This window comes from Salvia miltiorrhiza, chromosome 4 (genome assembly GCF_028751815.1).
Source record: "Salvia miltiorrhiza cultivar Shanhuang (shh) chromosome 4, IMPLAD_Smil_shh, whole genome shotgun sequence".
Lineage (NCBI taxonomy): Eukaryota > Viridiplantae > Streptophyta > Magnoliopsida > Lamiales > Lamiaceae > Salvia > Salvia miltiorrhiza.
In genome coordinates this window covers 21,526,592-21,540,342 of record NC_080390.1, presented here as the reverse complement: position 1 = coordinate 21,540,342, position 13,751 = coordinate 21,526,592, and the positions used below count along the sequence as shown (strand labels likewise).

Here is a 13,751-nt window from a genome sequence, read left to right as displayed (position 1 = left end):
AGAACCAGCTCAAAGGAATTCAAAAAACAGAAGCAAATGAACCATGGAAGTGAAGCCAATTGCAGCCATTACAAAGGAAGTGTTTGCAATGTAAATCAGTCTTTGTAAGCATAATTGTCTCTGCAAATTTTAGCATCATTGACTATCAGTTTTTGTTTAAATTCAACCTCCAAAAACAAGTGATGGCTGAATTAAAACAAACCCTCAGACTATAAAAGTCATCATAGGGACAGCTTACAGTTGGATCAAGTTTAGTACACACTGTTCTAACCCTAGGATATTAAGAAACTCCTCACAGGGCAACAAATATACACAATTGGCACCACAGATACACAATTGGCACCACAGATACACCATTGGCATCATAGATACACAATTGGCACCACAGATACACCAAATGCATGAAACAACAGATAAGGCATCACCAGCCATCCCCACAATGCACATCAAATAAGAATAACAGATAAGGCATCACCAGCCATCCCCACAATACACAGCAAATACAAATCACAGAAGGCATCACCAGCCATTTCCCACCAAAGAACTATAAACGGAATCAATGAACGAAATCACCTGATTCGTCTAAAAGCTTCTCTCAAGTCAGAGGTTCGCTTGGCCTTCTCCCTATCGCGTTTGAAGGATTCTCTCAGGTCGGAGATTCGCTTGGCCTTTTCCCTCTCTCGTCTGACAGATTCAGAGATAGGGAAGCTCTCAGCTTTGTATTCCGGCGATTCAGAGAGAGGGAGACACGCTGCTTCGGAATCCGGCAGCAACCATGGCGCCGCTTCATATTCCGGCTGCATCGCCTCCGATCCAGGGAGAGGGAGCAACCACGATACTTCTGAGCGATCGAAAGCCGCCGCTTCGCATTCCGGCGGCAACGGCTCCGATTCAGAGAGAGGGAGGCGCGCCGCTTCGGTTTCAGGCAGCAACCATGGCGCCGCTTCATATTCCGGCTGCATCGCCTCCGATCCAGAGAGATGGAGCAACCACGGCACTTCTAAGCGATCGAAAGCCGCCGCTTCGCATTCTGGCGGCAACGGCTCCGACACACATAGATCGAAGGTGGTGAAGTCCGTTTCAGACACAACCGACACCGATTGATAGAGATCGAAGGCCGACATTTGGGTTTCCGGCACAATCGACTCCATTTCTGGTGGAGAACAAAACCAAGTGACATAGTGTAGCACAATACCTTCCATCGAAGATGAAGGGCAATTAGTCTTTGAGAGATTCATCGAGTAACAGAGAAAGGAACACAAGACAGAGGAAGATGGAGAGAGGCAGACGAAAAGAGAGAGACTATAGATCTAGGGTTTCTTCTAGAGAGAGGAAGACAAAGAGAGAGCCGATACAGATCTAGGGTTTCTTCCAGAGAGACGAAGACAAAGAGAGAATGGCTGGTAGATCTAGGGTTGATTCAAGAGACAGAAACATGAAGAGATCGTATGGAATTCTCTAGAATAGCATAAATAAAGTGCCCGATTTTTTATTTATTTAATTAGTTAGTGTTAGTGAATTAATTAAGGAAATAATTAAGAGGGTTAAAAAATGAGGAGGATTAATTAATGGCAAAGGGTAGTAATTTTAAATAGCAAGGGAGGGTAAAAGGGTATAAAAAGCAGAATGGGGCTTTAAATTGTAGACAAATTTTTAAAGGCAAGTAGGGCTTTAAATTGTGGACGGAGGGAGTAATACTTATGAATTAATTATGATTTGGGCTGATCATAAAAATTAATTCATTAGAGGCCCATCTTTATTCCTTGTATCTGATCCCTGGACTGGCCCAAAGTTTCCTGAGCCCAGTAGGAGTAAAATTCGCCCACTACAGTTGTTGGAGCCCTAGGACTGTGTTTTATCTTTAAATACAGATATCTGCTCTCAGAATAAGACACATAAAAATTATGATTTTATAGAGAGCAGTAGGGGGCGCCGATTTCTAGGTGGTCGAATTCTCTGTGGGAGTTCTCATAGTTCGTTGTCCATCCAAAAATGGGAACTGAGCGGGATACAGTTCAGAAGATCTGAGCTGGAGTAAGTTTTTTTGCAGGAAATCAAGTTCTGGCAGTTTCTGAAGAACGGCCATAACTTCCTGTACAGAACTCAGATTTGGACGAAACAGGTGACCACGGAAAGCTCTTTCGAAAATGAAGAAGTCGTATTTCTGGAAAAAATACGATTGGAGGACGTTTGAGGCTTCAAACGGAGGATTGAAGTTGGCTGACCTGTTCAGCGACGAATTCTTAGGAATTCTTCAGGTATTTCTAACTCCAAGGTGCAGCACTTAAATTAATAGGAGCATGCTAGGCTTAATCGATGTATGGTGAATTAAGATAATCCAAGAGACGATCTTCGGGCAAATCGAGTATTAATTAAGTTTAATATTCCTTCATAGTGTGCGTGTGTTGTGTGTGTAGTGTAAATATTATTAAATGTTACATAAAAAGAGAAAAAAAAAAAAAAAAACCTAAAAGCGAAACCCTTGAGAGCATAGGAAGAGCAAAATAAGGGACGGGCCTCGTTAAAACCTCCCTAAAGAAAACCCAGTGAGAAAAACTTTAGGGAGGAAAAAGAGTGCTCGTCTACATAATGAAAAAAGAACAAGCGAAACGCATGTTCAGGAAAAGAGAAAAACAGACAAGATACAGGTATTACCAAACTTCGGACTAACCATCACCTAGTAAATACCCATATTAAGACGAACCCAGCAGAACACATCAAGTATCTTCGGACTAGCCATCACCACCCGATGAGGTCCGATAGGTCGCTGTCCTCCAAAAACTGAACGTCCAAAAGGACGAAGCCCTCCAAATTGCCGTCGCTGGCCATCCGGCTGAAGCTCGAACGACCAGCAGAGCAAAACAATAAACAGAAAAGCACGCATCCACGGCTTTAATAGAAAAACAAAACCAAAGTGTTGATGTCGACCATAGAGTCAACGCTCAAGCTGCCAAATCACGGCACTCGAAAGCGCCCACATCCACGGCCAAGGCTAGATCGAGAGAAGACGCAAAAGTGAAACCCAGCAGCACGAATAAATCCTGATAAGACCAGGGACTAGGGGTGTGCAGCGGGTCGGACCCGGACCGACCCGCCGGGTTTGTAGACCCGAAATTTTTTAAAAAAGGGACCGACCCGGACCGAAAGTTTGGAGTGGGCCGACCCAGGACCGGACCGAACCCGAGCAATGGGTCCGGTTCGGTCCGGGTCAGACCCGCTAAAACCTGATTTTTTTTTTCCTATTTTTCACCTATTTTTTAGATCTAAAACATTAAAAATATGATACCAAAACACATATCATACTCTCAAATTCAAGTAATCCACAATCACAAAAAACAAAACATAAATAACAATCAAACTATGAAAAACGCTATGTCTTCTCTCTAGACTTTCTCTCTCTAGAGAGGAGGAACTCATGAGGGTATTGAACCCGTCGCCGGTCGCCGCTCCTGTCGAACCCAAACCACACCGACCAACAGCTGTATCTCCAGGCTCAAGGACTACACCGCGCAGCAGCCAGCAGCAAGAGTGAACAACGCGTAGCAGTAGCGGCAGTCTCGCCGGTGCCGCAGCAGCAAATTCCCCGTCCCCGACCACAGATCTGCCCAAGTCCTCATCTACCCTCGTCTATACGATGAGTAGTTCTACCCTCACATATCCGGTCTGGGCGTGGGCGGGCAGCGGGGAGACCGCGTCAGGCGCAGGCTCGCAAGTCGCAGTGCCGCAGCGGTGCTGGCCTGCTGGGCGTCAGGGCGTGGGCGCGGCGGTCCGGTTGGCGGGGCGGCGGGTTAGGGTTAGATTGAGGAATGGATGATGGGTCAGGGTGTGCGGCGCTAGGGGTGTGAGACGAGAGCAGCAGAATTGTTTTTTTAGGGTTAGAATTAGATTCAAAAGTATAAGTTAGATTAATATTATAAATATTAATTATTAAATATAAATATTAAATATTAAATTTAAAATGGCACGGGTCGGTTCCGGGTTTGCCGGGTTTCGACCGAGTTCGACTCGGACCGACCCGAAAAAGTTTCGGTCCACAAAATAGGACCCAACCCGGACCAAACACCTATAGTGGGCCGGTCCGGTCCGGACCGAACCCGTCGGTCCGGGCGGGTTCGGCGGGTCCGGGTTGGGTTTGCACACCCCTACTAGGGACTCGAAAAAAAGAACAATGTATAGTGTAAATAAATACTCCCCCTGTCCACCAATTCGTGTCCTAATTTACCATTTTGGTCCATCCACCAATCTGTGTCCTACCCATTTTTAATAACTATTTCTTTAACAAATAAATTACTTTTTCTTAAAAGTCATGCCCCCTTTTCCACTCAACAAATAAACAATACATTTTTTCTTAAAAACTCATGCCCCTTTCCCTAGGACACGAATTGGTGGACAGAGAGAGTACTATATTGTAAGGCTGTGTTTGATTATCTAGTTAAAGCCCATTTTAGCTCATTAGCTTAGCCAATTCTTTCGTTTGAGTGCCAAGTTAAATAAAAACAAATAATTTATAATAAAATAGAATAAAATAAATTTTTTTTGAAGATATATTTATCTAAAAAATATGTGAGAGAAATGAAAATATTATTTTCTAAATGAAAAAAAAAAGATAATATAGACCACAACGACATATAGTGTAAATAATAAATTATGTAAAAATATTTGTTATGAATTGACTTTTTATTTTAAAAAATAACCTACTAAAATGGAACGTCCAAATAAAAAAATATGGCTTACTAAATTGAAACGAATGAAGTATAAAATAAGATACTTAACACTCCCTTTATCATTTTCGTCCGTCGAAAATAAATGTATTCTTTCTATTTTAAAACATATACCTTTATATTTTTACTCTCATTCACACACAATATTTACAAAAACACATCTCACAAACCATTTCTCAATTATCTAACAAATCAAATTTCTCGAAATTTTATTAAAACATGTGTCATCCCATCCGCACCACACTTATCATGAACGGAAAGATACTTACAAAGTAGCTCAAAAGCTTATTAACAAGCAGGCAGCTCATTGTCGAGCTAACAAGCCATTAATATTAAACCAATTTCACTAAACGAGTCCAAACAAACTTTTATCAAACCAGAATAGGTCAAAATGAACGGTAAATAAGCAAAATGAAGCTTACAAGTAAAGGGAAACGCATAAAAAAACTAAAGATCAAATTATCCCACAGAAAACTTGGGGTGGGGGGATGCAAACTATGCAATCAGTAAATTCTTGCTTTTCTTTCCATTTCTGATCGATTAAAAAAAGCATAAAACTGTTCTATTCATGGAAAAATGAAAGAAACCAAAACTGTGAAGACTCAAGACTTTGCGAAATGCAATGTCATGGAGTATCTTGATAAAAATCTATCTCTATTCTCTTTACTCAAATCTCCGAACTTAAGGAAGAGTTCAGAACCCAGAGGGAAACAATCATCGGAAGCGATCCAAAGGAAGGACCTTACAACCAACGATCATTGTTCCTATCGACCTCCAGAAAACAGCAAAATTGCCAAGATTTTATGTAGTTGGCTGCCAGAAATGCCTCTCAACCAATCAAACAAGATCAGATTACCTCAAAAAACTCAGGCAAAAATAGCACATTTGGAATCAAGGCTCGAGTTTATCATCTGATGAACTCATCTCATCAATACCCTCAGGTTGCGAGTCAAAAGGAGTCAAGAGCTGTACAAGCTGCAGTATTCGAGGGGACGATTTTGAATTGATGTACTGCAGCAAGAACACACTTGTTTTTAGTAAAACAAGGTAACAGAATTTAACAAACTATATAAGACTTATTTCGATATTACCTTAGTCAAATCCCTGTAGAAAGCAGTGATTTCTTCTTCAGTAAGACCTTCCTCATCGTTATTTTCCTCCCAGCCCATAGAACGAAGGAAAGCAGCCTCTTCCTCCTCAGAAATGATACAGTCAGAGCTAGGATGTTTCTTCCCATTGCTCACACACTTTTGCACATCATGAGCATCACCATTGCAGGTTGAACCAGCTTTCTCCTCAGACAAATGATCTACATTCAGGCTTAAACTCAATGGCACTTCCACAGGCTGACTCGTAGCACGCATGACCTCCATTTCAGCATGTTTATTAGAAAAGGACGGTGATGGAGAAGAGCCAGTGTCCGAGTCAGACGAGACGTTTGCAGTAGCTGAATCGGCAGAAGCAGGGTTTGCCATAGATTGCTTTCTCACTAGATCAAAAAAATCATTTCGACTTCGAGCTTGAGAAGTAGGTCGCTTCTCCAGCAAAGTTAATACAGGCTTACGGTCAAGGACTGCATTGTTAGGGGGGGACTTGGTTACTGCAGACCCAGAAACAGGTGGAGAAGCAGCAACAGAGCTACCACCTGTTGGACTCAAGTTGTCCTTAACAACAGGGCTAACACCATTCTTTTCTCGCACTGGCTTAAGAACATGGAGCTTTCCAACATTAGATGCTTTCGAAACATCACCCTTTACTGGTCCACCGCGAGGAGAGTGATTTATAGGAAGTGATGACGAGACGGAATGCTGCCGACTACCCACTTTGCTCTTCGGCTTATCTGAAGAATTCAACACCTAAAGCCACATTCAGATAAAAATGAATAGCATATTAGCAAGTATTGGGGAATTATTTACTAAATCTAATCATCTTATACTAAAAGTGAACTAGACATTACAGGCCGTTAAACACAAAAACATTGCAGATTGGTTATAGGAGAGAGAAAAGAAGGGTGGAGAAAGAAAAGAGGATGAAACAAGACCTGTATGCAACCACGAGGACATTGACGAACTTAATGAAAGTATGAAGATGGCAACTGACTATGTTAAGTTTAATGATGATAGACAATAATCCATGATGCTTTAGAAATTACAGTTCAATAAGTAGAACAAACAAGCCTATAGTGATAGTCCCATTTTACTTCCATTATTCATGTTTGATATTTGTGAATGCTTTCTGTCTTGTATTTAAACTATCTGAATTCTTTTATCGTTGAAACTCTCTTCTTTTATCTTCGAAAAAAAAAAAAAAAACTCTTTTCTTTCTTTTTGTAATCACGTGCCACTTCAAAAGTCACGCTGTGCCCCTTACACCTAAGCTCTAAGAACTGTTTGTGACTTGAGGTAGCCTTCCACCATCAATAAGACAATAACTATACCAGTGACACCGCTAGTTTAAAATTATATTTCTTCCAATACTTGTCCTATCAGTATCCAAAAAGTTATTCATCATGTTTTCCCCAAGGTTTTAACATGCGGTTTAAGCCTCGAGACGTAAATCATAAAAACACATGAAAATCATAGAAAGTATAATAAAACACATAAACAATAGCAAATATTATAAAATACAAGAAAGCACATAAATATTATAACTAGTTATAAATGTTTACAAGTCTTTATAAGTCAAGTCACCAGAGAGGTAGGGGGGAAGGTGTGAGAGAGAGAGAGTAGAGTGGGAGCGAGCAGTTGCAGACTGTAAAGATTTTTATCCCTTATTTTACACTTATTTTTCTTCTAATTTCTCAATTAGGGCTTAAACCTGAAAGCCCATTGAGTTTCAAGCCTTAATAACCCCAAAAACAGAAAAATAACACAAATTGAAATCTTAAACGAAGGTGTGCGCCACAGTAAGGCCTTAGATGAGGCATCTGCATCATTCACAGCAGGTGAGGCTCATCAGAAGCATTTTTCAGGCGCCTCGTGCCGAGGCGCGCATCTTGTTTTTTCCCCAATCAGCATCAACACATTAAGGTTTTAAATATAAACCAAATGATACATGAAACTAAAAGTAGCAGCATGAGTTCGTGTGTTGGCCTAGCGGCAGAGTAGTTAATGCCTATGGCCAAAGGTCTTGGGTTCGAGTCCACCGTGGAGCGGTCTTTAAATTTCTTTGTTTAATTGTCAATTTATCAAAAAAAAAAAAGGCAGTCAAGGATATTAGAGAGTGAGTTATAACTTTGGAACTGACCCATAGATAGGCATTTCATCAACATTCAATAATTCACTTTTTCACACACCTTGTCAGTTGTGTATCTCCAGATACCTATTCATTACTCAAAGATTATGATTTTAGGGTAGGAATAAGAAGATGATGCTAAGAATGTCTGGTAAGAAACTAGAAGCATCAAGGACTTCTGTTTATGAATATGGAAACAATGACCATGTGCTTACAAAAGTTTACAGATATTATTAAAAATAAAGAAGGAAGAAGATGAAAAGCTTTAACTAAAATCTCCACCAAGAAAGAATAGGTACAACATTTCTATAGTTCAATTCATTCATTTATGGTATTAATTCTTTCTACTTCAAAGAATCTAAAAACTAACTCTACTAAAAAATCCATACAGAAATTTAAAAAATAGCCAGCTAGTTAAAAGAACTAGAGAGAAAGCTGATGATAAGAAGGAATCAGACTTCTTCAATAATGAATGATATTTTTCTAACTAAGCATGTTTTACTGATTGATGACTGTCAAATATATACCTTATGCTTGCATCTTTACAATTCTTGCCCACAAACTTCTTTTGGTCCAAAATGAATACCTTCTTCAAGCATGCTTTTTTTCACTTTTAAAATAACCATCTATTTATAATCCATTTGTTTATAGACACTAGACAGCGCAGAAATTTAAACCTAGAACACTCTTAGAGTTTCAATAACTGCCAAGACATGCTAGAAGAAATGTTTTTCTTATTCCTCCTCTGGAACCAAAAATGACCATGTCAGTTCTCCTTTTTATTAGACGGCAAATAAGACTAAGGGGGCGTTTACTTGGGAAGATTAGCCTTGATAGATAAAAATAGTAAGGTTAATTCCCTTGTTTACTTTGATGGATTGCAACTTTGGGATATCTCAAGGCCCTTGATTATTTCTATCATTCAAACAAATTTTGCTTGATTCTTATCCCATAGAAAGGGTGGGATTGGAGATATCCTACTCTTAAGGATAAAAATATTCAACCATGCATATAATCAATCATGCAAAGTAAACGCCCCATAAGAGGATGACACTTTAGTTTTTCACTAGCAGCCAAGGCATCAGCTAGAAACAAAATAATATTTTTCCTAATTTCTCCTAGAGAACCAAAAGATCAAAAATCAAAATACATGTACATTAGCTATCTTGGAGCTTAGATAGAGTAAACTACATGAAAGAAAGCCTCATGCATCAAAACATTGGTACACATTATTATGCATGGCTGTTGGCACAACTACCTGTGTAAAGTGATGTCAATAAAATTTTCAATATCTTTGGATTCATCTAATAGACTAAGGAGGCGTTTAATTTGTATGATTGATAAAATGCATGATTGAATATTTTTATCCCCAAAAGTAGAATTTCTCTGATCTCACCCTTTTAATGGGATAGGAATCAAGCCAAACTAACTTAAATGATAGAAATAATCAAGGGTCTTGAGATATCCCCCCAAGTTTCAATCCATCAAAGTAAACAAGAGATTAGTTTTACTATTTTTATCTATCAAGGGTCAAGGCTAATCCTGCAAAGTAAACGCCCTCTAATACTATGGTCTGATTGACCAGTTATAAAGTGCTTCCTATGTGCTGATTCGCAAATTTCACAAGCATTGCTAGGTAACAGTTATACATGTATACATTTCATATTTTCTTTCTGTTCCTCCATGTGCTACTTGGGGCGTATAAATGATAATCCAAACTTAATAAATTATTCCCGTGTCAAAATGAGAATTGCAACATCAGGAATTGAGAAATGGTGTTTTCATACTTCTTTTTGCAAACTCATTCACACTTAAGCCCAACTTCATGTGTCATCCAGGCTTCATGGAATGCAAAAACCCCAGACATATACACCATAATCATAGCATCCATGAATTAAATAATTGCCACACTTTCATACAGTGAATACTGTGAGACCACAAAGCACATAATCACATTTGCATCAACAACCCAGACAAGATATCAAGGTGGGATTAGATGCTGGGTACTCTCCTGCACAGTCACAAACCATTTCTAGAATATTTTTTGATTACCCAAGCTCTCTACTGAGATATCATGGTCGGTTTTTTCCAATAATTTATTGAAGTCTTTAACCAGTAACTATCTTAATGTGCCACAATACTATCACAGACAATAAAAAATCGAGCGTTTGGGAGAATCTCTGTGGTATTTCCTACCCACAAGACAACTAATGACATGAATCACCATACGAATTTTCAAAATTGAAGTAACAACTAAACAAAGGCCAATGCTGCAAGGAAAAACAACAAAAGGAATAGGGAAAAGATATCAAAAACTAGGAATTGAGTATCACAACATACAAAGGACAGTAGAAATCTCACCAAAGCTTTTGGCATTAATGGAGTCACTGGAATTAATTGCCTAGATTGTTTGATTGCCAGTTCCTCAAGTCTCTGCGCTCCAACAGATAACTGAAACATGAATATTGGGCATAAGCACACTTGAAAAGGATATTGACTTAAAAAAGGATGACATGGGACCTGCCTGTGGGGTAGTCTGGACACGACTAGGACCCTGAGCCACGGCTTCTGCCATATTGAGACTGGTGGTTGAACCCAAAGCCACTGATGTAGAACTTGATGAAGCAGCTTGGAGCACAGATAATGAGGCAGTTCCATTGCTTCCAACTAACATAGGAACCTCCGCCAAAGCTGATGTCCATTTTTCACCAGCTAAAGAAGCTGAAGTACCAATAGGTAAGCTCTGAATAGCTGTACTTAAACCAGGAGATGGTACTCTTCCAATATCCGAAATGACTGCTTTTTCATCTACTCCCAATGACGGAAAATCTCTCTCAAAAGAAGCTTTGCTCACCCCGGAAACAGGGCCTCCCTTGGTAAACAAACCATTCGAAATCTTTACACTGCCACTGCCTGAGTCAGCAGCGGATTTTTTAGGCCATGCATCCCCACGTTTCCCAGAAATCATGGACTGAGAACGTCTTAAACCATCCCTCCCAAGTTTACCTAATAAAGGTTCTCCCAGTGGGTCTAAAAAATTCTGATGCCGCCGGCCACCCAAAAATGAATTATCATGATTACGAGAATCGTATGCATCCTTCTCCCAGTTCTTGTCACGTTGGTTCCTCCCAAAACTATTGTGTGATCTAAAGTTACCGGAACTGTTACTACTAGAACTCCTTCGGAAATATAAAGAAGTAGTTCTTTCAGAACTAGAAGATTGTCGAAAATCATGACCATTACCATTCAAAGAGGACTTATTCCTAGCAGCCCTTGATGCTGGGTGATCATCTAAAACCAGAAAGATAATAAATTAGAAAAAGCCACAAACATGAAAGAGTGTCATACAATAAATTATCTACAAGACAAAAACTACCTGAATGAGATGCGGTGCTTCCAGAAGTCGAGTTTCCAGCATTTTTAAGCCATTCAGGTACTAACGTGGGCTCACTTCTTTCCATAACTTGCGCTAAACATTATCATATAATAAAAAGAATATGTGGAAACAAATTCTACTGTTCTTCTTAGATTAATAGCCACGAATCCACTGTCACTTCCCAAACGCCAAATTATATCCGTGTCTTCACACCAAACAAAGATCGAATGTAGCTTAATGAGAAAGTTAAAGCTAATTTCTGTATGATAAGACACTAGCCCACAATTTCTCACATCAACACCCTAATTTCATTGCTTAGCGACTTGTTTTCCTGGATGTCAGTAAGAAAATTACAAAATCAGCTGAATTTCTCCAAGAAACACGGACAAATCACACGACATGAACTGTTCTATACAGGGACCGGGGATTTTATAATCTCTATCACTCTGTAAAGTTGATTTATATATATATTCCGTGAAGGCAATTAGCAGCACCCCCACTCACATAATCCAAAATTCCAAATTTCAGTAAGCAATTCGCTGTTCTGGAAGAATCAATAGCCCAAGCTTCTCAAGGTCTCAATGCTCAAGAAGAACAACGCATGAGCAACATAATACACCCATAACAAACCAATCAGAACCACCCCACTCCAAAAACAGAGCAACACCTCAAACAGAACCCACAGGGAAATCTCAGAATTAGAATCAAACCCCCACCCTATAATCCATCCTACACAGCGATAATCACAAAAACCTAAATCCCTAGGGTTTCAGCAGTCTACTGACAGGCAAAAGTGTCCCCCAAAATAATAATTAAAAAAAAAAAAAAGCAGTCCGTAGGTATCAATGACTATATAAATAGACTGAAACCGAATTTCTAGATTGAATTACGAACACGGTCCTACACACGGGGTAAAAACCCTAGTCCTCGGCACTCGCCGCCTCGAGTGATGCTATTGTCTCAGTCTCCGAATAATACACGGCCGCCGTCGAATTTTCTAGAGAGAAGAGACCAAGTATTGTGCGGTTTCCAAAATTTGCTGGGGTCTGTGTGTGTACTGTGTTGCGAGTGAGGAGATTTTAACTGTGTTTTCGGAGAGGGGAGATTAGAGATAGAGAATTTGTATGTATATGCGCCTGTATTTTCAGGAAGTTTTTGTATGTGTCTGCGTGTTATGAGGTTTAATGTGGTGTGAGAGAACGTCTGTTTTATAGCCCTATTTTGCTTCTCTTCCTTTAGTATTGCTTTCTCTACTATTGTGAATTCTTTTTTCTTTTTTTTTTAAGAATTTCTCATGTGCCATACCGGATATATTTTGAAATTTTGTAATTTTAACTAGTTTAATTTAGGGGTATTATTCTATAGACTAGTGTATTACCCGTCGAAATTCGACGGTTACATATTTTCTTATAATTTATATATTTTATGTTATTCTTATGATAATTATATAAAATAATTGTTTATGTAAATTATTTATATAATTAATTAAATTAAATTAAATTAGTAATACATTTTAAATTATATTAATCTCAACAACTTTTAGTAATTAAATTATTAATTTTGTTGAGATCATAAAAATACCCATTAGTTTTCATATGAAATTTTATAGAAAGTTGACGCGTAAGAAAAAAAAAAGAGTAGAAATACATATAAATTTGACATAGGTATGATGGAGGATTGATTTGCTGCATTTGTTGTTACAAGATTTTTTTTTTTTTGAGGGACTTTGTTGTTACAAGATTTATTAATTTTGTTCAATGTTTTTTTATTTTGCCTTTTGACCATAATTTTATATGGAGTTTGAAAAATCATAATTGAATTGAGAGTATCGTATAATTCCGAACTTCTAAAAGCATAACTAATTATGAAAATAATCTCGCCTCATATTTAAAAGACCATAACTGATTTATCGAATATCGTATCATTTGGAGTTTTAAGACCAACCAAGTTGTGGGCATCATCTCGTCGCAGATTTGACAGATCACCTCTAACTTCTGAGCATCATCTTGTCTGAAACTTGAAAGAGAATCATCTCGTCTAAAACTTGAAAGAGCATCATCTCGTCTGGAGTTTTGAGCATCATCTCATCTAGAGTTTGAGATAGCATCATCAAATATGAAATTATATTCAACCATGACTCCAATTGTCAACTATCTAACAAACATAACTCTAACAATTTAGATATTTTATTTATGTATGTAATTTTATTAGTTCAAACTATCGAGAGAAAGGAAAGAGAAGAGTTCTTAAAGCAGTAAAAGAGAGAGCGTGTGCTTTATTTCATCATCGTAGGTATTTATAGGCATTACAGTCGAGGTAAAGTAGTAAATTCGTTTGGTCATCTATTCTGCATGCTCGTCATTAAACTAATTAAGGCTATTATTAGATTATAACTTTTCAGGTCGTTGTCCCCTAATTAC

General features: G+C 38.6%; 1 protein-coding gene across 2 annotated transcripts; it reads right to left on the bottom strand.

Moving 5' to 3' along the window:
- Positions 1 to 5,223: 5,223 nt before the first annotated feature.
- LOC131019384 (uncharacterized) lies at positions 5,224 to 12,526 on the bottom strand. Of its 2 annotated transcripts, none has more exons than XM_057947928.1 (5): positions 11,332 to 12,526; positions 10,480 to 11,246; positions 10,317 to 10,406; positions 5,813 to 6,577; positions 5,224 to 5,732 (listed from the first exon to the last, which is right to left on the bottom strand). In XM_057947928.1, the coding sequence occupies exons 1-5, from the start codon at positions 11,414 to 11,416 to the stop codon at positions 5,613 to 5,615; spliced, it is 1,827 nt and encodes a 608-aa protein (XP_057803911.1). In that variant the 5' UTR covers positions 11,417 to 12,526; the 3' UTR covers positions 5,224 to 5,612. The 2 variants fall into 2 exon arrangements, with proteins under 2 accessions (XP_057803911.1, XP_057803912.1); XM_057947929.1 differs by lacking the exon at positions 11,332 to 12,526 and having other exon boundaries at positions 10,480 to 11,101; positions 11,199 to 11,232.
- Between the last annotated feature and the right edge of the window lie 1,225 nt (positions 12,527 to 13,751).

Coding starts and splice junctions, on each gene's coding strand:
- LOC131019384 (XM_057947928.1), bottom strand. CDS start 11,416: ATGGAAAGAAGTGAGCCCACGTTAGTACCTGAATGGCTTAAAAATGCT. Junction 10,407..10,479: donor GTGTCCAGACTACCCCACAG/GCAGGTCCCATG, acceptor TTCATGTTTCAG/TTATCTGTTGGAGCGCAGAG. Junction 6,578..10,316: donor CATTAATGCCAAAAGCTTTG/GTGAGATTTCTA, acceptor ATGTGGCTTTAG/GTGTTGAATTCTTCAGATAA.